General features: G+C 38.1%; 3 protein-coding genes across 3 annotated transcripts; all 3 read right to left on the reverse strand.

Annotated features, from left to right (window-relative positions):
• Positions 1 to 3830: 3830 nt before the first annotated feature.
• LOC106659568 (zinc finger imprinted 3-like) lies at positions 3831 to 5222 on the reverse strand. The gene is made up of 2 exons (XM_014382167.2): positions 5046 to 5222; positions 3831 to 4978 (listed from the first exon to the last, which is right to left on the reverse strand). The coding sequence occupies exon 2, from the start codon at positions 4849 to 4851 to the stop codon at positions 4003 to 4005; it is 849 nt and encodes a 282-aa protein (XP_014237653.1). The 5' UTR covers positions 4852 to 4978; positions 5046 to 5222; the 3' UTR covers positions 3831 to 4002.
• Positions 5223 to 7748: 2526 nt separating this feature from the next.
• Positions 7749 to 8978, reverse strand: LOC106659488 (tankyrase-1-like). The gene has a single exon (XM_014382062.1). It carries the CDS (start codon positions 8976 to 8978, stop codon positions 7749 to 7751), a length of 1230 nt encoding a protein of 409 aa, XP_014237548.1.
• Positions 8979 to 15127: 6149 nt separating this feature from the next.
• Positions 15128 to 17789, reverse strand: LOC111694599. The gene is made up of 5 exons (XM_023463337.1): positions 17713 to 17789; positions 17525 to 17639; positions 17056 to 17457; positions 15214 to 15331; positions 15128 to 15150 (listed from the first exon to the last, which is right to left on the reverse strand). Exons 1-5 carry the CDS (start codon positions 17745 to 17747, stop codon positions 15128 to 15130), a joined length of 693 nt encoding a protein of 230 aa, XP_023319105.1. The 5' UTR covers positions 17748 to 17789.
• Between the last annotated feature and the right edge of the window lie 9335 nt (positions 17790 to 27124).

Below are 27124 nucleotides of genomic sequence, written 5' to 3' on the forward strand. Positions count from 1 at the left end.
GGCGCGAGTTACAGCAGATCAAAAATTGCAAAGAAAAAAGAATCAAAAACTCGATTGTCTGATACTTTATTCAACTGCGACAGAGCTACATGATTGTTGTATCGCCAATCGCAGGTAGTGTCTCGTCCGATCGATGAAGATCGTTTTACAGTGATCGATTTTAGTACACGATCATGAACTCTCTTTTCGTGTATTTTAAAGTTTCATAATTCTCTAAATGATTTGAGACAAATATCACATTCAAAGGGTTGATCCGATTGTATACTCTCATAATGTGATTCTTGAGTCGATTCTGGTATCCAAATGACTGGTTACAAATATCACATTCAAAGGGTTTGCTCCGATCGTGTAATGCATGCGAGTTTTGAGAGAATCTTTGCGGCCGTACATCTTATGACAAATCTCACATTCAATCGATTTGTACTGTTGTACTGTATTCAGGTGAGATGTATTGGCGAATATTTCAACTTCCTTGCGCTTGTCAAACATCGATCGGGAGTTCACTTGACAGTCACTATTATCACGATCGAATTACTTTTCTATCAAAATTATGACCTGATCATTGACATTCGAATAATTAGTCTGCAATGTCAGTATTCATAACCACCTAGTCGTACGGAGCATAGAAACTCTTGCCAATACTGCAAATACTAAAATATACGAACACAATTTCAACAAATCAAGAACGACCAAGATTTTTGAAGAATGTGAGTCTTATAATGGACAAATTTTTCAATACGACAACTACCATAGGTTTGAAGTACCTTTTAATGCCCTCTTTTCAAGCAAACTGTGATGTATCTAATGGAAAAAATCTACTTAACTCGAAGAACGCAGAAAAGCAGTTTTGGGAAAAAGAGTCTCTAAATTATTTCCACCAAGAGCCTCTACAACAGATATTTATACCGACGGCTCAAAACTAGTAAGAGGTAATATTGACAATACAGCAGTTGGGTGTGCAGTCTGATGCAGCAAGGAATTCTTCCAAACCGATATGAAAATACCAAACTTGGCGTCTATTTTCACCGTAGAAAGCTTAGGCTTGATACTCGCTATAGAAAAAATAAGCTGCTGGAAAGAATCAACAGTTGAGCCAAATGTAAACGGCTTCAGAATCTGCTCAGATTCACGAAACAACCTCGAAGCTCTGAACAAAATGCATGGTCTCAAAAACGAACCACCATTGGTAGAAAAAATTGAGTTAAAGCTCATTGAACTAGCTGACAAAGACGTCAAAGTCGGGATTTTTTGGATCCCGGTACACATCGGACTACAAGGCAACGAAAACGCAGATACAAGCGCCAAAAAAGCTGCAGCCAAAGACATGAGTTTTAATTTAGAGATACCAGTATTAGATATATTTGCTACATATGTATTTGCAGATATATGTAAGGAAAAAGATGTAACGCATACCAAAGAAATAGGAGAAACCAAAGGAACTCTGTACTGTATCAAAACGTACTGGGACAATAGAAGTAAGCCATAGTTTGAGAATAGCAGAGCGCATAGGAAAGTTATTACTACTATAAATAGAATTAGATGTGGGCACAATGTAACGAATGCGCACTTATCACGATTTGAAATTGTAAGTAGTAGCAAATGTAAATGCGACCAATACGATGAGACAGTGGAATATATATTTTGGCAATGCCATCTGCTTGAAACACAAAAAATTAAGTGTTAAGTAGGTTGAGAAAGCTGCAGTTACACGGCCGATACTTTGTTCTACCCTTGCTTACGAGTATAAACAACGAAACTATAAATATCATATCTGACTTCATACTAAACTGTGATTTTGATACTTAAACTTAGTTTTAAATAACTACAACTCTATGCACATGGAAAATTAATTATGTTCCCTCTTACATTAATTAATTATTGGTATATTAACTAAATTATTTTCATCTCCCAGTAATATTTATTATATTAGTATGTAAAACTGTAAGGACATAATTTATGTAATAGATATAGGCAATTTGTATTCATATCAAAGCCAATAAAAGATTTAAAAAAATATATATACACCGAAATAGCAGTGAAAATGTCATTCATCCTTGCGCACAATTAGCTTTTCGAACTAGGAGCGATGCAATCTCTAACGGTATCACACACGTGATGATACAAAAAATCCAATAAAGTTTTATTGGACATTGGAAAATCAGGTAGTAACAATATTATAACTGCTAATCTCAAACAAAAAAGATTAATATTAAAATATATGGTGTTTTTTTAACTATCTGTTTATAGAGCACAAAATCTGATTTCGAATAAATGTGATTCAAGTTATATTTCAAACACATCTTATAAATGTTCCAGAGAATCACGAAGAATATGTTTGAGTAATTGTGATTATCTATTATTGCATCGCGTCTCTGTTCTACATCTACAACATTCTACAAGTGTGATACTACTGCGGCTGCTAAAAAAGCGAGAGGGAGAATAATGTTTTTAATTGGGGCGTGCGAAATTGCATCAATTGTTCCTTGATTGTCTCATTTCTTTGCGATTAATTATTACAATGAAATTAGGTTTATTTAGTTCATCAGACTTTTGGTTACTTTTTAACAGATCCGAAAAGGCTCTATCAGACTCGAAAGTATCGTAGAAATATTTTTATCTATGTTCGCGTAGACCCAGAACAATTTTACATAATGTGCGCGTAGTCATGAGTGCAGAACATCGAAATAAACTGGATTCATTGACGATTGCGACGAGGATCGTTAAATTATGTCATTCGTCTATATAAATCATGCTGTTAAATCTTCGCGTGCAAGATAATCATTTGTGAAGGGTTGACGTACGAAATTAAAGCAGAAGAACAGATTGAAGATCAAAACGCATTGATATTCTAAATAAAGTACGAAAGGTGAGTGAAATGACTTTACAATCATGAAAAAATCAACAGTTTGAAATATTTTATCGTTTTTCGGTGCATTAAAAGATATATATTCGGAAGATTCTTTAAAATTACATAGCTTACGCATATAAGAATAGATATATTCTCCTTTATCGCAATTGTCTTAGATAGTCAAGATTATGGGCTGTCCAATTGCAGATCTTGAGTTTATTCTGGTATCTGCTATAAGTATAGAATCCGGCTCGAGATTGGCCTTTTTTATATTTCTATCGAGGTTACCTTTTCATCCAAATAATTTGTTACAATGTGTACATTGATGAGGTTGGCAAAATTTTTGAAAAGTTCATATATTTATGTACTTTCATTAAATGTCTTCTCAAATGACCATTTGATCTGAATGATTTAAGACAAAATTCACATTTATATGGTTTGATGTCGTGATGTACTGTCATTGTGTGATTATTGAGCGTCTTTTGATCATCGAATGATGCGAGACAAATCTTGCATTTGAAGGGTCTATCTTTAGGATGCCAAGATTGTATGTGACAAATGAGATTTTCCTCCGTTTTAAATCTATTTGGGCAAATATTACATTGAAACGGTTTGCAACGGTTTTTTTGTTTATGAGCGTTGAGATTGCCCTGGCTATAAAATGATTTGTGACAAGTTTACATAATGAACGCGCGTATAACGAACGTAAGAACAATTTTACATAATGTGCGCCTGCAGAACATCGAAATAAACTGGATTCATTGACGATTGCGTCGAGGATCATTAAATTATGTCATTCGACTATATAAAATCATGCTGACAAATCTTCGCGTGCAAAATAATCAGTTGTGAAGGGTCGACGTGTGAAGTTTATGCAGAAGAACCAATTGAAGATCAAAACGCGTTGATATTCGAAATAATGTACGAAAGGTGAATAAAATGACTTTACAATCATGAAAAATCATCAACCGTTTGAAATGTATCGTTTTTCAATGCATTAAAAGATATTTATTCGGAAGATTCTTTAAAATTACATAGCTTACTCATAGAAGAGTAGATATATTCTCTTTTATAGCAATTGTCTCGGGAAATCAAAATTATGGGATGTCAAATTGTAGCTCCTAAGTTTATTTTGATATCTGCGATTGTGGTAGCTAAACCGGCTGGAGATGGACCTTTTTTGTGTGCAAATTAAAGTTGGATTTTCTTTGGAATACTTTTGAACATTGTTTACATTGAAATAATTGACCTCCCTCATGTTCCATGATCACGTGTCTGTTGAACTTATTCTGTCCTCTAAATGATTTTTGACAAGCCTTACATTCGAAGATTTTATGTATTTTTCTAATGTGTTCATCGAGGTTTGTCTTTGCTCCATATGATTTGTCACATTTATCACATTGGAAGGGTTTTTTCTCTTTATGTTCTGGTTTTACGGGCAATTTGCGTTGTCTATGGCTAGGTTCATCCTTCAAGTGAGTTAAGTAGTGCTTCTTTAATCCGAATGATTTGTAACAAGTATGACATTTGAAGGGGTCCTGTCCATGTTTCCTTTTCTTGTGACCTTGGAGTTTATCCTTGCGGCCGAATGACGACGGACACATGTCACACTTATAGGATTTTAGCTTCTTATGTTTTGTATTGATGTGTCTTTGGAGGTTACCCATTTGTCCTATTGATTGGCCACAAAGGTTACTAAAGATGGGTTTTTCCTTATTTTGTACTGAAATTGTGTGCTCAGTGAGATTCAAGTGTTTTCTTTGAATATGATCTGTGTCCTTGTGATGCTTGAGCTCACTTTGCAGTCCAAATAATTGGCGACAAATCTCACATTCACAAAATTGATTATGTGCCCAGTAATCCTTCCGGTTTAAAACATAATCTAAACTGTCAGGAGAAAGAATGAATGAGTTCATGTGGCGCTTGAGCCGAATTTCCGTAAATGATTCATGACAAAATTCACACGTGAATAGTCTATTAATACTGTCCCCCATTGCATCCATGTCAGATTTTGTATTCGTTCCAATATTCTTAAATGCCCCGACGTTTTTGGCCGTGCACGAGTCCGCTGAATCCAAATTTAGATCGTTGCTTGCCTCTGTCTATGAACTAACCGGGTTGTCCTTCAAGCTGATGAATAATCAAGATCGATTAGAACTTCTCAAGAAATATAACAGCGTGCACAAAAAAGCAATACCTCAGTAGGTCCTCTCAACTTTTCATCAAACACTTGATCATGTGCAATCACCGATGGAAAAGAAAATTAAAGTAGGCGATGACGATGTACAGCTCGAATTGACAAATTTGTAAACATCAGTCGCTTACGGCCGAATTTGACCACTTTTCTAGCGATTTAAGGCGTACTGATGTATCATATGGCGAGGCGATCCCGCGTATATGGCAGCTTGTTAACGATATTTTCCCTCTCCTTCGTCGTTTGCCCAAACTCAGTAAATACTATACAGGCACTTTCTAAACTTTTTGAATCTAATTTCGATGAGACATCTGAAAATCACGCCATCAACTCCCTCCGTAGGACCTTTGATCTTTCTTTCTTTGAGATTTTTAAAGTTTCGTATCGAGCTTTCTGAGCTTGCACTTACATCTTTTTTTCTGTTCGGTGGAGCATACGATGCAATCGAATTGGCCACTGGTATTGGCATCGATACTTTGGACCGCTGCTCTTGCTGGAGCATGAATAGGTGCAAAAATTTTCATCAGAATTACACAATTCTAAATCATCTGAAGTATCTGCAAATGAATACAGTAACAAAACCTGATGTTTCATTTACAAAAATGTTGTATATAACCTATTACCATCAAGATAAAAATAAAATTTTCTTCATAAGCACCGCCGAAATAATCGTCGTATGTGCGTGTGTATGAGTGTCCACTTCAAACTACGTCCATATGTATCTTTCTCTCTGTCTCTCTGCATGTGTATATATCTCACGCTTGATTTATTTGACACTTGTGCTGGGGTGGGCTGCTGCTGCTGCTGCTGGAATCAAATGACGCGCGTCGTCGCCCACAATAAACGCGCGGCCGGGCAGTGTTTGCCTCTCTCTCTCTCTCTTTCGCTTCAACTATTATAGTCCTTATATACAGCATACAACAGTGTGCGTGTGAGCGAGTAAATCTACCCTCTGGTCATGGATGCGGTTCTCGATCTCTATATATGTATACGGATTCGTACATACCCATATAGCACTTTATATTATTGTATATCATCTCGGGATCGACTTTTTCTCTTACCGCGTCTTAATGCGAGATTAACCGTGTTACAGAGAGAGAGAGAGAGAGAGAGAGAGAAAAAGCTCGAGTTTTTCATCGCTCCTCGATCGCGGACAAGAGGAATAGTATTTTCATACGGAGCACCGAGTATTTATTCGACGACACCGCGAGAGATGAAAAGAAAGCATCGACGCTAAAGGCAAATATTTCTTCAACGCCAACTTTTCTTTCTCTCTACGCGTGTAATACAACGCACGGCTCGAGCGCGTGTATATATATTCAAAAGCGAAAAATTAAAAGGCCATATGCCAGAGTGCGAGGAGGGATGAAAACAAGCGACGCTACATAAATCCATCGTCGTCGTCTGTGTGTATATAACCCGCCGATTTCACAGGCAATTATGCTCTCATTTAACGCCAATGTGCTCCGCAGCAGCAGCAGCAGCAATAAGTGCAGCGAGGCGCGCGGCAGCTACCAAATGGAGAATGGAGATTGAAAACCAGTCGCGCGGCAGCAGCATCAGCAGCAATAGCACGGCATCGTGTCGAGCTGCCTGATCGTCCCTGCCTCGTGATCGTGATGTATATATATTTATATTTCGTTTTATTTTATTTTATCGGCAAAATGATTTTTTGAGCGGATGAAATTTAATCGGCCACAATGCTCCGTAACGACAATATGCTGCTGTATAATAATATACGCCTCGTGCTTGGCGCAGCGATATCTCGATTAAGTTTTTAAATCATATTGTATGTATACGTGGTGCGGATATATATGTATAGATGTATGAAGCGTAATTGAGAGCAATTAATTCGGGGGTTGAAGGCGGAACCCAAGAGTCGTTTTCATTTTAACCCAGCAGTTAGATAGAGAGAGATATATATATATCGTACGCCTTCTTGCAGAGAGAATAATCTATTCTTAAATAAGCCGCTGGGCTTATTTCTTCTCTCTCTCTCTCTCGCTTTCTCATCTCTCTTCATTCATCCTATACTCCTCTCGACTCGAGTCTCATTTTTCCCATATTAATTTTCCCTATTTTCCGCCTTTTCTGTTGCACAACGTGTACCACTCTATATACCGCGAAGCAAGGACGACGACGACGACGAAAAAAAATGCCTCTCACAGTGCAACTAAGCCAAAAGCAATCTTTACTTCTTCTTTTTCTTCTTCTCCCTCTTCTTCTTCTTCTTTTTGCGCTTCTAGATCCAATTACCCCCTCGCCTAAAGTGTCTATTGCGGTGAGCTACAAAGTATTATCAAGCGCGCCCTGTGTAGATTTATATACACAGACGACGACGAAGCTAGGTGAAATTTTAAAATGCAATTTATGCCCGCGCGCGAGGATTTGATTTCGTCGCGCGCGCGCGTCTCGCGTCGTCTTTATGATATCTTAATAATTATTATATCCTGAGTTACGGGCAGGGACTCGCGCGCGCGCGTGGAGCGTAATTAATTCATTTTTGCCCATATTATTAAACGGCAGAGGAGATTCTTAGGTACGAGCGACATGTCTTTGAAACGGAGAAGCGACGAGGATGAAAACAAGGATGAATATTCGTTCCTTGTTTCGACTGTATTTTGTCATCGTTGCCGGGGTCCACCGCTAGATGGCGTGTAGCCTCATCGGTAAATCCGCAAGTGGCAAAGTGATAGCTTCGTGTTATTATAAGCATTGGTCTGCATGCAGCGCATCGCGATGAATCCGCTGTATGACTTCTTTGTCGATCTTGAAAAATGTCCTCGCCGTGCCATTGAAGGTGCACTTTTTGTACATAAGGTGCACGGGAGTCAGTCCCTCTGCATTGGCTGCAGTCAGATCGGCGCCTCTGCTCGTCAGCAATTCGACCAGCTTTTTGTTGCCGATTTTCACGGCCAAGTGCAATGGTGTGTCGCCGTCGTCGTCCCGGGCGTCCACCTGCACCGTTTGACCAAGTTCGTCGCTGATCTCGAACAACATCTTCGCCATATCGTAATCATCGTTAAAACAACGATCTCCGGTATTTTCATCGTACAATTTTTTCATATCTATAATGCTCCACGTTGAATCTGATTCGCGACAAATGACGTGTAGAGGAGTCGATCCTTGCTCGTCGATAAGGTTCGGATCGGCGCCTCTTCTCAACAGCAGTTCGACCGCCTTCTTGTTACCGTAAAGTAAAGCCAAGTGCAACCAAACGTTGCCCATTTTGTCTCGAGCGTCGAGCTGGATCGGCGTCCGACCGACTTGGTCGGTGATCTTGAAAAAAGCCTCCATGGACTCAGCATCGGAAAATCTCCGGCAAATTATTACATGCAGAGGAGTCAGTCCTTTCTCGTTGGCCAAGTTTGGATCAGCGCCATGTTTCAGTAGCGATTCGACCACCTCCCTCTTCGTGTTCTTCAGAGCCAAGTGCAGTGGCGAGTCTTCCGTCCTTCGCTCGAGGAGATTGTGATCAACTTGTCCGTGCTCGAGTAAATTCTCGACCATGTCTACACAGCCGTACTTACAGGCTATGTGAAAATGCGTCGATCCAAAAAAGTCGACGTAGTTCACGCTCGATCTTCGGTAAACTTTAAAAAGACCCGAGATTATGTCGTGACCGCGATCCTGTCTGGCCGCTCGATGCAGCGCTGTGGTGAGTGCCGCGGCACTCGGCTCGTTCTCGTAGCCGCTGTCGATCACAAAATGGATGATCGAATCGCGCCGGTCGTTTAGGACAGATTCCGCGAGAATACGCTCGATTTCTTCAGGACGAAACGCGCTTCGGAGGTCTGGAACTTCGCCTCTCCAATCGCTGATTAACGCTTGCAATCGATCGAGAAAGGTGGTAAGATCAGATCCGCCTCGGGCGAATTCCGAAAGGAACTTGCTCCGTAAATCCTTCAATTTTTTCAAAGAGTCGGAGGAAGCCATTTTTTCGCGCACACTCGCACAATACACAATTACGTACGATTGAAGATACTTTTATACGCGGATCTATAAAGAGCACGAGGTCGAAGCTATACGAGAAGATGGATTTCACTAAAATCACGTGTTGCGATCAAGGTTATAATTCGTAGCTCTGCTTAACACGGAAGAGTTCTATAATGTGTACTGACTGTACTGCACCTATGCTCACACTGAAGTGTTCTATAATGTGTACTGACTGTAGTGCACCTATGCTACGATCTATATTAGAAAGTAAAAGAACATGTGGTGGAATCTATTAAAGATACATGCAACGAGAGGGGGAAAGTCTTTTCACTCGTTGTGCCACGAGATATGTGTGCACATGCGCACGCATTTATTGTATTTTCATTTCCGCTACGAATAAAAATATCACATATAATAATTCGAGTGAACAATAAAATCCGCATTCTTTATTCTAGCTCGTCCGACAGCAGCGCGGAGAGCGTGGCTCGTATTATGCGAAATTATGCTGCACGCGCCACGCGTTACGTTGGTATTTATTTTTTTTTTTTCAGCCAAAAAAAAGAAAAAGAACCCAACGTTATATCATCGCACTGTCGAGGGGCTCTTGGAAGACAATGCACAACCCTCCCACCCCCCGGGCGCTCTTTTCGTGTGCTTTCGCGCGTGTGTTTTTATCTCTCGCGTACATATACACGTGTCGAAACGCACGAGAATTTTGGCTTTTCCGAATTTTCTTTGTGCAAGACACTGTGTTTGATTCAGATATAACATAATGACACGATGGAGGATTTCAAAGGCAGAGCCCCGGAATGCGCCCAAGGTAATCTCGTTATGATATTTTTAACGCGAGTATCAACACTTTTATCGTATACGTGGTATTAACATTATGTGAAAATGCGCGCTTATATACCGTGACAATAATGAAAAATACGATTATTTCGATAAAAAAAGAAGAAGAAGAAGAAGAAGAAGAGGTTGCCGATATTCAACGAGCGTGTCGTTGGAAAAGGATTTTCCGGGAGGAGCAATAATTTCTCCGCGATAAATACTTACACGAGTTGAGACAAAATTTTCCAATCACCGTTGCGTGCATCGTGGGTGCCCAGCGATGCTGTTGAACAAGTGCCGCTGTGGTATAGCGGCAGTAGTATCGTAATAAGCTCGAAAATCAATTTGTTTGGATATTCCATACACACATACACATACACAGAAAAAGCGAGAGATAAAAAAAAATCAATTTGTAAACGCGCGCGCATAGAGGCGCACGATACAGGCATGCGTCATACTTTTCCCGCGATGGCCAATAATGGTCGGCTTTCCATTTTTATATTTATATTTATACAGGCCATCTTTCTAGTCAAAGCTGCTGAAATGGCCGAAACGCTGCGCTGCCTCTCCGGTTAGTCTCTTTCTCTCGTTCTCTATATGTATTGGCTTGTGTGTGTTTATATAAACGTCGCGGAACGCCGACGCAAGTACAAACGGCAGATCAGCTCTATCTTTTTTTTTTCAAAGTGAAACTTCTTGATGCTCGTTGGGTATGAGAGAGGAGTAAACCCCTGAAAAACGAGCGGACGCGATAATCGTGGAAATCAACGAATTTGATTGAAACAATTTGAACTGTAGTAGTATTATACGAATTCGATTGGAAAAATAAAAGTCAATAGGATGTGTGAAAACAATTGTTTTTTTTTTCATAAAATAAATGAAGTTTAAGCAAATTGATGAATTCCATTAATTTTGTTCGATATACTTCGAACAGATATATTTATAAAAAAACGAAGGCTGCATAGCAACCGCTGTCGTGTCGATCGGAGTAATGATCAACAAATTCATTCCCAGGTAACCGGGCAAAGAAGAGGAGCTACGCTAATCGCTCTCTCTTTCTTTGTCATAATCTTATTGATTACATTAAATCATAAATTTGATTTAAAGAGTGCTCTCAATTGAGCAAAGTTGTATTTTTCCCAAAAATAAACGTGAGTTTTTTGGATACGATTTTTCTCACGAAAATAAATTGTGTCTCTTATTGGAACAATTTCGGGATCTATCAACCTATTGACGATCTCGACGCAACAAATTTATTTGCTATAATTTGAATATCTAGAAATAAAAAAAAGTGAAGCTTCGGGGCTATTATATTCTTTTTAGATACATTTTTGAGCGTTTATATTTTAATGCACTTAAATTGAATGTATTAATTTTTAGGAGCATTCGAGCATGCGACTCAAGAGTCTTAAGACGTGCAGCCTCAGAGAATCACTGTCCCGCAAAGGCATAGTGAACAGTCCGGGGTGTGGGTGCGGCTTTGAGGAGCAAACCTTAAATCACGTCGTCTGGAGCTGCGACAGATACAATGCTCAGAGAAGGGACATGATAGAGAACCTCAGAAGGGCAGGCCTGTTTCCGCCGTACAATATTGAGAGTGTAATAGCGGGCCCCAATATCGAAGCCTGTTTGATTATCGTCGAATATCTGAATATGTGTGACGTGCGAGTATAGGCTATGTATGTGAGAGAGATAGTGATCGTAAGGCGGAATAACTCAAGACTCATAATGTAATAATAATGTAACTTTTCCTTGTAATTTTAATATAATTATTCATGTAACTTCAATGTAATTTTTTCATGTAATCTCAGTGCAATTTTTCAGGTAATTTTAATATAATCCATTCATGTAAATTTATGTAATTTTTCGTAATAAAGTCAGTGTAAATGTCTCGCATGAGGCCTAAACACTTTAATATAAAAAAAAAAAAAAAAAAAAAAACGTGCACACGAAAAAAAAGTAACACGCCGTGAAATAAAAGAGCACTCGAGGAACCGGAATGACTTTAGTTTTCACATTTACGCATAGCTGCCCTTATCGAAGATTCAAATGTTTAGTGACTATAATAATAAAAAATCTTTTCATCGTTTACCGTAGTGTTACTCGATTATTTATATTTATTATTAATTAATCTTACCTATAAAGTGATGTCGAAATCAAAAAAGTATTTTGTGTGTGCCAAATTCGACGATGATCGTCTTAATAAACATTGTGTATCAACAAAATATGTGTATTATAAAAAAAATGACGCGTCTCCAATTGAAACCAAGGACGAGGAGGACTTCAAGGAGAACCACAAATATTATATTTTTAGACGAGGGTGTAAATTTTCCAAATGTAATCCAAATGATAATTGCTGCAAGTGAAGCATTTTTGTACAGCATAACAGGTATAAATAAATATTATAATTAATTTTTTTTCTCTTAATCAATATTTTCATAAAAAATAATTTGCATTGTATACATTTTAGAAACTGAAAAGCAGGCTTTGTTGCAAGCGGAACAAAGACCAAAGCGATTGAAATTCAAAAGAAAATGAAGAACGCCTAATGGTAAAATTTAAGGATTTCTATTACATAATTCGCTTTACATTGCAGCATGATTTATTGTAACGTTAAGTCGCGTTCTGATCGTGAACTTTTTGATTCCATCAACAGATGGCGAATCGTCCAATCGCAAGTGGCAAAACGTATTTTCGATTATATTTACACAGAAGTGTATTTTTATGACATATTTAAGAATCACTAAAAAGATATTTTTACAGTACAATTCACCAAATCTTTCTTCAATAAAATTTTGACTTTGGTACCGCCTTTACTGCTTTTATATCGGAAAAGCTTACCGTACGCCCCGCACACCTAAATAACAAAACCCTTTCATCAACAATACTCCCAAGTCTAAACTCTTATTTAAATTACAAACGACTCATTAGAGTAGCGCAAAATTTCAAACAATAATATTTATCACCCAAACGATTTTTGTTCCTTCATCGTCAGATAATAAACAATGTACCCTTTCGATTTCAAAGCTTTATAGAGCAACCTTAAAGAAAACTTGCGGTTGGTATTCTCGAGAACTCGTTCCGAGATAAAGAAACGGGTGGTGCGTCGAGGGTAGGGTTGCATCCTACATGTGTGACCAAACTGACCAACCGCGGAAGTCGTACGTATTCGCGCGACCATACATATAAAAATACATTATAGCCTTCGGTTTTTCAATTTCGTTTGTGGCGCGTACAATGTCGGGGCCGACTTTGCAAAACTGACCTGCCGATAAGATATAGCACGCGTGAATTTTCCCCCCTTGAGTTTTCGGTTTATTCATAATATATGTGTGACGATTTTATCGCGTTGTACGGCGCGGTCGTATACATTTTTCAATACCCGACTTTTAATCTTCGACGCGTCTTATGAATTATGTGGGCGCGAAAAAAAAGGAGAAGAAGAAGAAGAAGAAGAAGAAAAATAGTTTTGTAGCGAAGAAAGTCATCGTTCGCGTGCAAAAAAATAAAAAAAAACAATCTGGTAAAATCAATCAACGAGCGCACTGTATATAGTGCACACATTGTGCGACAACACACACACGTAGACAGACAGACAGAGAAAGAGAGAGAGAATTGCAGTCGCATGTATATAACTCCGAGCCCCGCGCCGCGCCACCAAAATAACAATAAAGCAATTCAACGGGTAGTGTACTGGCAGTGGTAGGTGGCATATACCTACCTACCTACCTACTGTATAGCGGCGGCGGCGGCGGGGGTTTCGAGTATATAGCGCGGAAACAATGAAACAATCAAGAGAGTCCGCCCGGAAGTTAACACTGCAACCGGACAATGAAGCGCCCGCCCGAATATTCTCCTACTGTACTCTTCTCGCGCAGTTTCTCTCTACTCTCTGTGTGTGTGGAGCTTGCAGCCTACACGCACACAAGTGCGTGCGTGTGCCATTTCAACGTTTCTCCACGTATACTACTTATAATAGAAAATACAACGGCGTCGCTGTACTTGCTGCTGCCGTTGCCACTAACGCGTCTGTATTGGTATACGCGTATCCAATTGTCGAAAGACACGCACGTGTCGTACACCGGCTTATTTTTATTTGTTTAATTTAATTTTTTTTTTTCATGCGATAAATACGCAAAATTGGATAAAATGTATTAGCGGTCAAATATTGTTGGTAGATAAGCCTCGTTCGAATCTTTACAATTTTCAATGTCACGCAATGTAGCTGCGAGATTAGATAATACGATATTATAGAGTTATAAGAAAAGGTGTACGTATAGACAGGCGCGTGGTGCAGTATACACACACGCGCGATTATTTCGCGTAACGCAAGGGGCCCCGGATGTTTGTCCGATTTTTGTCGCGATCAACGAGTACGTACGAAGAAAAAAAGAGAAGATCGACGCGAGACAATAATGTAATGGGTGATAGATCAATGAAATGAAATTGTATTCCAGCAAGTTTTCAAGCAAACTGACTTTTTAATGGGTAATTATTGAATTATATTTTCGCATCGATGCTATGAAAGTGAAATAATAATCGCACGCGAGTACGCCTGTGTGCGCGTAAAGCTGATTGCTATTTTTTCCGAACAAGTATAAAAAACGCGTTGTTTTTTTATGTCAGAAATTCCTTCTAAATTTTATTTATAAATAAGGAACTATCTGAGTTCTTCTTGCTCTTCTAAATGACTGAGAGAATTTCATACAGCATACATTTTTGGCTTAAAGATAAGAATTAAAGAAGCTCATTGAAATTTTTTTTATCTATTTTATTTCAAAATTACACAGCAGATACATAAAATCGTTGATTATTAAATTACGAAGCATATCATTGCAAAAATATTCATAGGTACTCCTATTGTAGACGCAATGGTATTATTCGAGTGCGTTATCAGTTAGAAGAGTTAATTGATGCTGAGCGCAGCAAAGTCGTACACATTCGATATTGCTAATTTTCGATGTTTCACTCTAAAAATCTCTGAAAATTCTGAAAATTTCACATAGCATTGTTTCGGTGCTGGTGGAGTGCTGTATACTTTTTTAGCGACATCCGTATATCCTAATATACAAAAAATGCCTTTTTATGCAATTTTGAGTTTTGCACCTTGCGAAATCTCCACTTCGAAAAAACATAATTTTTGTTTACAATTGGTCTTACTTGTGTATCGGTATTTAACATTGTACTTATGACAAGTATATTATATTTCGTGTTTTGTCACTATACTGACAAGGAGACCTTCTCACCTTCGGGTCATGGATTTTGCCCAAACTTTTTTTGGTGATTCAGGACAGTTAGAAAACATGCCCTGTTATGTTAGTTTATGTGAATATGCCCCAGAAGCCTTAGATAAAAAATAAAGGTCCAAATAATAAAAATAAGCGTATATAGTGCAATAAATATTCACTTCCTATCCTCAAACTATTCTTGTCACTTATTTTAAACACCTGGTTCTGTTTAGGTACTTGAAGTGTTAAATTAGTTAGTGAAAAATGTTTTGATAAGAACTTGTCGGATCTCCAGTGCTGTGTTTAAATAATAATTATATGAATTGCGTTTAAGGCCATACATATTGAAATTAAACGCTTTATAATGTCATAAATTAAGCAATATTGCAATGTTTTGCGTCATGAGTGAGATCCAACAACTTCTTAACAATAAAATATAATGTTTTCAAAAACCAGGTGTTTAAAATAAGTGACAAAAATAGTTTGAGGATAGGAAATGAATATTTATTGCACTATATACGCTTATTTTTATTATTAGGACCTTTATTTTTTATCTAAGCCTTCTGGAGCATATTCACATAAACTAACATAACAGGGCATGTTTTCTAACTGTCCTGAATCACCAAAAAAAGTTTGGGCCAAATCCATGACCCGAAGGTGAGAAGGTCTCCTTGTGAGCGTAACATGATTGAGATATAGTATAATTATGTCGTGTTTCAGTTAACATTGTACTGATGACAATTATGTTATATGTCGTGTTTTGATTATCACTACTGAGCAAAAATTTATGATATGTTTATTTATTATATGCTAATGAATAAATACATGTTAATTTATGATATGTTGATTTATTTATTTGTCTCGATGTTTCATCATTTTGCGCGGTAGTGATAGGTACGTTTTAAGATCTTTTGTATTGATCTCGTGCTTGGGTATTGCCTTCATGCACACTTTTGACGTGTCTGCATAAATATTTTCTATGTTTAAATTTTTTTCCGCATAAAACACAAGTGTGATCAATGTCTTCGTGCTGCGTTTTAATGTGAGTTATAAGACGATCCTTTTGAGAAAATGTCTTGCCGGCCCTTATTACAATAAGTGGTCTTATTATGTATCAAATTCATGTGTCTTTTAAGATTACCCTTTAGTGAGAATGTCTTTCCGCACACTTCGCAAGTAGGTGGCATACCTTTATGCATCGCATCGATGTGCATTTTGAGAATCTTTTTTTGTATAAATGACTTTCCACACGTAACACACGTATGTTTAACACCATTATGTACTCCATCGATATGGATCTTGAGTTTATTCTTCGTTTGAAATTTCTTTCCGCATACTTCGCAAGTAGGGGCCATACCATTATGCATCGCATCGATGTGAATTTTGAGAGAATCTTTCAGCGTAAATATTTTGCCACATGTATCACACGAATGTTTAACACCATTATGTACTCCAGCGATATGGATCTTGAGTTTATTCTTCGTTTGAAATTTCTTTCCGCATATTTCGCAAGTAGGGGCCATACCTTTATGCATCGCATCGATGTGAATTTTAAGCTTTCCTTTTTGTGTGAATGTCTTTTCACATGTAACACATGTATGTTTAACACCATTATGTCCCTCGATATGCCTCTTGAGATCTCCTTTTTGTGTGAATGTCTTTCCGCACACTTCGCAAGTAGGGGCCATACCATTATGCATCGCATCGATATGAATTTTGAGATAACATTTTTGTGTGAAAGACTTTCCACATACACCACACGCATGTTTAACACCATTATGTACTCCATCGATATGGATCTTGAGATTACTTTTTCGTGAAAATTTTTGACCGCATATATTACATGGATGTTTAACACCATTGTGTGCATCGATGTGAATCTTGAGTGCAGCTTCAGTTAAGAATTTCTTCCCGCATACTTCGCAAGTAGGTGCCATGCCATTATGCATCGCATCGATGTGAATTTTGAGATAACATTTTTGTGGGAAAGACTTTCCACATACACCACACGCAAGTTTAACACCATTATGTACTGAATCGATGTGGACCTTAAGATAATTTTTTCGTGCAAATTTTTTACCGCATATATTACATGGATATTTGGTACGATTGCGTGCCTTATCCGTTGGGGTTTTGCGTTGACTATTTTGAGCAAATGTTTTTTCATTTGCATCAAATGCATCACTGAGTTCACCATCCAAATTCAATTCCTCTTTTACTTTGTCGACAATTTCTTCTTTAATTTTCTTTGGAGTCTGATAATTGCAACTATTTTTCATATGCTGCCATTGATCTGGATAATCGTCCTCGATTTTCTTGATTACAAATAAATTAATGCCGAGCTTCTCGTCCTTACATTCGAATTCTATTTCCAAATCGTTATTAGGTCCAGAATTTTCATCATTTTCACGAAGCCCATAAATCTGGAAATGAGATTAGTAAAAATATTTGATCAAAATATTGACTAAACAGTCCCACATCAACACTTACTAAATTTTCTCGACAAAAACTCGAGAATTCGTCGTTTTTAGCATCGCATGCATTGTCAATTATCTTATAATCTTCATTTTTAATTGGGGAAACATTATCTGGTTCCTTCTTCACTCTGCAATATTCCCAATAATATAAAGTATTATGCCATTTTTTTTTAAATTTCATTCTCACAAAACAAAAATTACCTGACATCAGAGTTATATACATCACTAAAGTCCATGTTTATCACTCGGAACTTGATCAACGACTAATTGTTTTGTAAAGATGTTACACATCGAGCTAGGTAACATAAGTGTAATAATATTTACAAATCGTGAAATGAAAGTTTGAGAAAATTTATGTCAACAGAGACACTCTAAACTTATCATTTATTATTGGAGAAATTATACTATTGATCTCGTAATAAACAATTAGCCATTTTCTTTGAATTGTATCTTATTACAAAGAAATTATAAATTATTGAACACTCCATGAATCGCAAAATATGAAACAAAGTTAACGTGAGCGAATTAAGGGTTTATATACATTTTTATATTACACTAACGCCAAATACGTGACTACAGTCGCATCTATATGATTTATCATTTTTACACAACGAGCGAGTATCGTACATCTATATAATCTATGTGTGATAAATATGCATGGTTAGTCATGTAGTCAAATATATATCTATGTATATTGTCACGTGGGCACACCAGGCCAGCTTAACGCGTACATACAGTTTTATATGTGTTGGCATGCCATGTGCAAATTCCTTTGGTCGCAACGTTGTCAATACACGCTGAGCACAAAACATCGATAAGTGAAATCTCTTTCGTACGTGCGAATTACGAAAATCTGTATTCATGTATACCTATACTAATATACATGTAGGGAACATCAAACTAAAAAATACGCCCTATTTTTGTGTTCTACTTCAAATTATACCAATAATAATTTTAACGGCTTTACCAAATTAGCTGACACAAAAAACTCATTGTAACATTGATTTATTATGATACTCATTGAATCTACTATTATTAATTTCATATGGCTGAAACAACTATTATTATCATGTCGTAAGCTATTTCGTTATTTACCATTCAGTCGCTCAGCATTTTGAAACTGTGGTTGCCACTAGTTTACTATATACTTGTGTATTTTGTAACACTTATTGATTGCATTGTGATAAAACAATGAATGCATATAGTGTAGGGGCCAGTGGGTCCACCGTGGCCACGTCTTCTTTGATGGGTGTACCAAAGTTTTTCTTATGTATTTTGGGCCGTTAAAACCGAATTTCCATGGTGCATGTCGCTAAAATTGGTTGTAAAAAAGTTATAAACAAATAACTATGCAATACCCATGAAAAACCACGTTTTTTCTTATTTCTCTCGCTATATCTCGCTAAAATCATAAAAATTCTCAATAGAAAGTACGTATATCGATGGAAAATTTCCTGATCTTTCGATCTAGACTATTTAGAAAAATCTTAAAAATTCCGTTTTTGAGATATTCGACTTTGAAGGTTTTCCGGCAATTTTCTCGAGGAAAATGGAAACTTTTTGGAAATCTGACCTCACCATCAGAAAGCTGAGGTAATTTCCCATCGAAGTCATGTATTAATTTTTTTTTCTAGGTGCATTTAGATACTTTTAGAGCGAGTTAAAAATTAAACGGTTCGACTGAATACTGCCGCTCGGTGCGACACTGAAAGGCCACATAGATAATACCGGGATTTTTCTCATATTTGAATGGCTTTTTTCTCGTAAACCATTGAGTTTACGAAAAAATGACAAGAGTACTTCTTTGTTTAAAATGATCCAAAAATACTAAAAAAAATGTTTTTGGAGCAAAAAATTCAATTTTATAGTCATTGCAAAATTATTTGTTTATAACTTTTTTATGACCAATTTTAGCGATATGCACCATAGAAATTCGGTTTCAGCAGCCCAAAATACGTAAGAAAAACTTTGGTGCACCCATCAAAGAACTCGTGGCCACGGTGGACCCACTGGCCCCTAGACTAATATGTACAGTAAAAAATCAAGTACAGCTGTGGAACAATAGAACTTCAATGATGCGCTTATTAGCGGCGAGTTTCGAATTTCACCGCTAGATGTCATAATCGATTATAAAAGTGAAATAATGAAGTTTTGTAGTTATATCTCCATAAGCGACGTTTTAAAAATTTTTCATCATTTTTTATCTAAGGCTTTTCTGGGGCATATTCACATAAAGTAACATAACAGGACATGTTTTCTAACCGTCCTGAATCACCAAAAAAAGTTTGGGCCAAATCCATGACCCGAAGGTGAGAAGGTCTCCTTGTCAGTGAGAAAAAACCCATACCGGAGTTGGTCGGTGGTGCCTTTCTGGCATCTCCCGCTAGCACATGATGACGCTGGCAAACACAGCTGAGTGATGCGTGAGGGCGCTATGCGCTTGACGGAATGGGTTCCCTGGCGGTCACGCATCCACGTACGTACCGCGGCTTATAATGCTATACTTCGCACATCGCTCGAGCCGTGCGTCCCTCGCCCCAGTACCTGCTTCCGATTGGCAACAAATATATTATTCGTTACAGTCTCTCCCGCCTCTTATCTATATGCGTGATACGCACGAGCAAACCTTCTTTCCGTGTTGAAATTTGAGTTGAACGAGATTTTTTTCTCGAAATTTTTTTTACAAAATTGTTTATAACTTTTTGTTAAATAAATTTTTGAAAATTCTGACCCCAGATTCAAAAAAGTTTTTTAAACAATTTTTAGTTGGTGTAATTCATCTCTATAAATGTTGCCCAAAAATGGTCATTCTAGGCCTTAAAGGGTGAATCGCGCTATGGAGTAATTTGGTTTCAATATTTATGGAGTTTCAATGAACAATAGATGTGCTTATCAATAAAAATATCAGAATAAATTTTTTAAATTAATCTATTTATTGGAAATAAAAACAAAATCAGCAAAGTTATTTACACCATAAAAAGATCTTTCTCATGCGCCGCCGCCACGATCTTCGTCTCGCGGTCACCAAGCAAATGTGATACAAGTCCTGATTCAATAAGTGATCGGCGATCTTCTCGCAGCAGAGAGGCGGCAGTTCGTAGCGCGTAAGCCGCATCAAAGGATCCACCGCCCATTCCCGGAAAAAGTCCTTCGACATCCTCTCGCACAGATGTAGAGCGCACGGCTCTCTGAACTGGTAGGAGAGCATTGACAATTTTCTCGAGCGAGCGAATCGATAGTAGTCCGTGTAGGTGATGAATTTTTCCGTGTTCTCGGGTGCCAGCAAGATCAGATCTTTGAGAGACAGATTCGAGCGGATCGTGACGTTTTTCGCTTCTCTCGCGAACGTCTCGTCGTTGCATAAATATTTTTTCAGATCCACCGGTTTCTCGAACAACTCGTACATGTAGAAGATGTTCATTAACTTTAGGGCGTCGTTGCGGTCCAGTCGATATCCTCTTTTAGTGAGACGCTCGACTACGGCCAAAATACCGGACGCCAGTTTCAATCTGAAGCCGTACCAAGAGTCGTCGTTCGATCCCCTCTCGAAAATAATGTTTGGTGGGTATAACGAAGGTAGACAGACTAGCGCCATTATCCACGAGTATATCGACCACGTCCGGCTTCAAATTCGTCATGGCCCATTGAAGCGGCGTCTGGCCTAGCTCGTCCCGGGCGTCGACCTGCACCATCCGACGAATGTCGCTGTTGATCCTGAAGAATAGCCTCAACAAGTCGTTGTCTTCCTTCTCGAGGCAAACGTGCAGAGGTGTTAGTCCACGTCTATTGAAGGAATTCGGACAGGCGCCGTTTCGCAGCAGTACTTCGACCAAATTCACGAAGCCGTTCTTTATGGCCAAGTGCAGGGCCGTGTTACCGGATTCGTCCCAGGCATCGACGTTCAGCGGCTTGTAGTAGTCGTGACTGAGCTCGAATATCATTTCCGCCAAGTCGTGCTCGTCGCGGTCCCTTTCACTCACAAGATGCAGAGGCGTCGACCCGTCGTTGTTGGCCAGATTAGCGTTGGCGCCTTTCCTCAGCAGCCACTCGGACATCCGCCGGTCGCCGTAGTCCAGTGCTAGATGCAGCGGCGTTCTGCCCAGGTCATCCTGGGCATTGACTCGCACCGCGTGCTTGCGCTTCTTGCCGCCGCCGCCCGCGAGCTCCATCATCATGTCCGCCAGGGCGCAGTTGCCCTCGATCCCCTTGCAGACGGTGTGCAGAGCCGTCAGGCCCTCTCTGTAGGCCAGGCTCGGATTGGCGCCTCTCCTCAGCAGCAGTCGCGCCACCTTCTCGTGACCGTGAGCCAGGGCCAGCTGAAGCGGCGAGTCCAGCGATTTGCGGGGCGCCAGGTAATTGGGCTCCTGGCCGAGCTCGAGAAATCTCTCGACTACGTCCCGGAGGCCGAACCTGCACGCCACGTGGAAATGCGTCAAGCCGTGCTCGTCCGTGTAGTTCGCGTCGTAGCGATCGTAAATGGTAAAGAGATGGCGAATCAAGCTGGCCCAGTTGGAGATCCTGCAGCGTCTCGCCGCGTGATGCAGCGGTGTGGTGCGACGCAGCGACGGCCGGTTGTCCCAACCGAGTCTGGGCATGTCCCTGTAGCCGGTGCGAGCCAAGGACTCGACGAAGAGCACGATGCATTCCCTGCGATAATCGTGGCATTCGTCTTCGTCCCAGAAATAAACGGCTTCTTCCAGGAGAGACTCGATTTCGTCGGCTCGCAAAATGTCCCGGAGGTTCAGCTGCCGACGTCGATCCTTCGAATTTCTGATCAAGTCGGAAAGTTCAATGATCAAGTGGCGTCGCTCTCTTTCGCTCTCCCAGTTGATCTCTGCACGCGCTCTCTTCGAAGTTATTTTTTGGTTAAAAGAACCCACGTGTTTTACGTCCTCGTTCGCTTCCATGCGACGACTCTCGATGTAATCGTCGAAAAACATCGCGGGCACTCTGAACATTTTACACAACACTAAATAGCTTATAATTCACGATAATTCAAAAAATTGTTCACTGGCAATCACTTGCTGCTGCAGATGCGTTATACTTCTAATGCTTACGATGCGGTGTAGAAATGAATACTGACCGGCACGTACGTCTGCATACTACGATTTCATTGAGAAGGGTAAAAACGCAGCTGACCGTAGGCCACGCCTCTATTACTTTGGACTTTCACCTTTTAGAATCTTTACCGAACTAAGCATCTCTGACTGCATTGAAAAGAAAGAGAGAGAGAGAAAGAGAACGAGATGAGATCATAGAACGACGTAGCAATTATGGATAAATGGACCCCACATGTTCACCGACACTACTCAAAATATTCCTTTAAGTTTTCCGATAAATCTACACTCTAAACCTAAAAAAGTAATTTTCGAACCTCAAAAGAGTTAACTGCGTTATTTACTCTTTTTAAAGGCTAGAACTAAAAGTGGAAGGAGTAAATGATGCAGTTTACTCTTTTGAAGTTCGAAAATTACTCTTTTTGGTTTAGAAATATACAGAAGAGCGGAGCGAAAAAACCCTTTTGTCGCCGATCGCTTTCTAATAGCAATAGAACGTTAGTATAAGTCAAAAATTAAAGCCACAGGCTCGGCCGCCAGATGTCACGTATACCTTAATCTGTAAATCTGCAAGTGGCTAAGTCAAAATAATTGTATAAGTAAAATAATCATATCAGTGAAACACAACGACCAATTTGGTGGTAGGATGATTAGTTATATCAAGTGTTTATACGTAAAATTGAATTCTTTTACGTTGAGAAAATTGGCAGAAGATTTTAATTCTAAAACAAGCTTTATCTTCTACTTCAAACTCATCGCCATAAATGGCACTCAATGCTTCCATTTCTTCGATCTGAAAAAGAATAAAAATTAATTTCAATGAGACATAATACAGATATAAAAATTATATTGAATATATTAAATTTAAGAATAAATTTGAGTAATTTATGTTAAATAATCTTCATGAGATTTTAAGCTGTCACTATGTGTAAGGGGAGTATTACAACAATTAATGTATAAAAAAATCTGGAATCAAATAAGTAAAAACTAGAAAAGAAAAAAAAAAACAAATTAAAAACAAATTAAAAATTGAAAAAATTGAAAAAAAATCAGCTGTTTATGAACAGCTGCAAGATGTGAAACATCTTTATCCATTAATTGAAGAAAATTCAAGAATTAAAAAGTAAAATTAAAATTAATTACAGAAAATTAAAAAATTAAAAAGTAAAATAAATAAAAACTAGAAAATCAAGAAAAGATAAAATTTGAATAAAAAAAATCTAAAATCAAACAAGTAAAAAGGAAAAAAACAAAAAAACCAAAAACACGAATCAAACAAGTAAAAGTTGAAACAAAAAAAACTAGAAACTAGAACATCAAAAAAAATCAAAAAACAGAAAAGTCAGAAAATCCCAACACAAGCATCGATGTTTCACATCTGGTGCACTAATGCTCAAGAAACTACTCTGATTACTTAACTCAAAGAGAGGGAACGATTTTAAGAGTAAGCATGCATTGATTATGCACCAGATGTGAAACATCGATGCTTGTGTTGGGATTTTCTGACTTTTCTGTTTTTTGATTTTTTTTGATGTTCTAGTTTCTAGTTTTTTTTGTTTCAACTTTTACTTGTTTGATTCGTGTTTTTGGTTTTTTTGTTTTTTTCCTTTTTACTTGTTTGATTTTAGATTTTTTTTATTCAAATTTTATCTTTTCTTGATTTTCTAGTTTTTATTTATTTTACTTTTTAATTTTTTAATTTTCTGTAATTAATTTTAATTTTACTTTTTAATTCTTGAATTTTCTTTAATTAATGGATAAAGATGTTTCACATCTTGCAGCTGTTCATAAACAGCTGATTTTTTTTAATTTTTTCAATTTTTAATTTGTTTTTAATTTGTTTTTTTTTTCTTTTCTAGTTTTTACTTATTTGATTCCAGATTTCTAGCTTTCTTTTTTAAATTTATTTTTTCTTGATTTTTTTCATTTTTTAATTTGTTTTTAATTGGTTTTGTTTAGATTGAGCAGTGATTTAAAATTTTTATTTGTCTTTGACTTTTTAGTCTTATTCAATTAAGTACTTCAAAAAACTTCCTATAATATCGAGTCAATAGACCTATCAAATACCTTACAAGTTATAAAAAAAAGTTATTAAAAAAAAACATCGACTTCCTTGTACAAGTCATCGCCGAATCAAAATATCGTCCTAGTGCATCGAGCGGTTATCATTCATTGTATGTTAGTATATAACATGATAAAAATTTCGACTTCCCTTAAGAAGATACACACTCATAGACACGTATATAATGTACTATACATACATGCAGTAATAAATATCAGATTTGACAACGTGCATAATAGTGCGTAGTCTCGCGACGTATACGCATCGACAGCATATACGTATTCTATGCATATACGCATAAGCAAGAGAGAGAAAGATATCGCAACGCAGTCAATCCCGTGAGCTAAGCCGACTGCTGTTGCTTATGTTGTTTCGTTGCCTCGTGTGTATACGTAAACACAGTCGTACGCGCGTGCGAGAGCGATACGCGCCTCGAGTCTAGGCAGCGGGCAGCAGCAGAAAGCAGTTCTGTAGCTGGCGCGGCAGCCAATCACAGCGCGTAGCGCAAACCGACGCTGTATAGGCAGTTCTACTACCAAAGTTGCGCTCGCTCGGACGGACGGACGGACGGACGCTCGGTTTTTACGGGTTTACCCCTGATGCCAAACGCGAATATAGATGTTTCACATCAAAATGACACAGTTCCACAGATGCCAAAAATTCAAACTCGGGTCAGATGGGTGTAATCTCCCTCCCAGATCCGTCAAATGCAAACTACATCATCTAACAGAAAATTGCACTAAAGCAACTGAAGATATACCATACTGTGTAAACTGTGGTGGTGAACACAGAGCAAGCAGCGCCCAGTGTCCAGAATATAAAAATCAATTAGCTAAAAGAATTTCACGTGAAGAATTAACAGAAAATTTATCTAAATTTAATAAACGATCGAATATATCTTTGATTTCATCTCTGAATGAAGCGATCAATTCACTTCAATCAAAATCGTGATCATTTTCCGACTGCATTGTATTCAACAGGGCTAACATCATCGGTATGTAAAAAGAAATCGTTGGACATTTCTCGCCTTCCATCAAGGTAGCGACTGCAGCAATTGGTGATACAACAGATTTGTATATTTATCAATCGACGTCCACTTAAAAACGTTTTGATTATTTTGAACCCCTTTTTGTTTCATCAACCGGAGAGCTCGCTGACGATAGCTCGAAGTCTGTCATTCCTTTGATCTTTTCAAACGTTTAAAAGGTATATTTTCTTCATTTTCGATTCTCTCTTGCTATTCTGTGAGTGTGAGTTAAAAGTTAAATTATCTTTAATGCTAACTTTTCATTAAATAATATTCATAATTTACATGTGAGTAGCTAATTTTTTTCGATTATGCGCAGACAGAGTCACTCGTGAGAACAAAATATGCGACAATAATGACAATACTATATAAGCTAGCATGGGCAATCCTTACTTCGCTGTCATTTCAGAATTAAATTCGAATCAGTTCCCTTCTGCTTGACCAGATAAGATTTTTAATACTAATGTTTCTTCGTTAATCTATAAACTTATTCGTTCATAGTTGGGCATAAATTGAAGAATGAGAACTACACGAACATCGAAACGTCGAATTTCGACGATGTCGTAGTTTTGTTGACTCCGGATTATACACCGATGACTCACGACGACTCTGAAGGCATGATTGACTATCTTATACATATTGAGATAACACAGAACTAAATTTTTTTGTACACTTTCTCGTTGATCATACTCGCCTGATTTTGATTGTCCGAATAACCTCTTTCAAAAACAGTTAGCGATCGAGAGTGCGAGATAGACCTAGACCCTCTTTGCGGGCACTTCATTGCCTCTCGTTCATACGTTTTATTGATTACGCGTTGAAACAAGTCCAAACCAAAATTCTGTACACTTTCTCATTGATCATGCTTGCCTGATGTTGATTGCCCGAATAACCTCTTTAAGAAACAGTAAACGGTCGAAAAAGGGAGGTATGACCTCCCAATAGCAGTAATACTTTTTTTTAAACTTTTTCCTATATCTATCGAGCTTAGTCAAAACTGAAAATTGTGTACACTTCCTCTCCAATCATGTTCGTCTGATAACATTGTGCGAAAAAGTGAAATGTCAGTGGTTTCTTCGCAGAAGTCACTCTCATATCTCTAAAGTAGAGCAGCAGTATTTTCTCATAAAAAAAAGAATGGCTCGTCATGTGTAGTACGACTAAGACCCACACTAACAGCTACTCGAGTTTCGAAGTTTTCTAGTATACTCATGAAGATGAGTCAAAACCAAAATTTTGTACACTTTCTCATAGAGCATAGTTACTTGATAAAATCGTGCAAAAAATCGGAGTGCTCACTCGAAGATTCCGTATAATAAAGAAGTGTCATAGCCAAAATTTCGTTAATTTCTTCTCTAACCATGTTTGCCTGATAAACCTGTGCAAAAAAACGAGCTTGCCGATCCTCTTTTTTAGTAACTCTCTTACCAATTCTTACTCATAAATTAGAGATGAGTCAAAATCAAA

Source organism: Trichogramma pretiosum, unplaced genomic scaffold (genome assembly GCF_000599845.2).
Source record: "Trichogramma pretiosum strain Unisexual culture from Peru unplaced genomic scaffold, Tpre_2.0 scaffold39, whole genome shotgun sequence".
Lineage (NCBI taxonomy): Eukaryota > Metazoa > Arthropoda > Insecta > Hymenoptera > Trichogrammatidae > Trichogramma > Trichogramma pretiosum.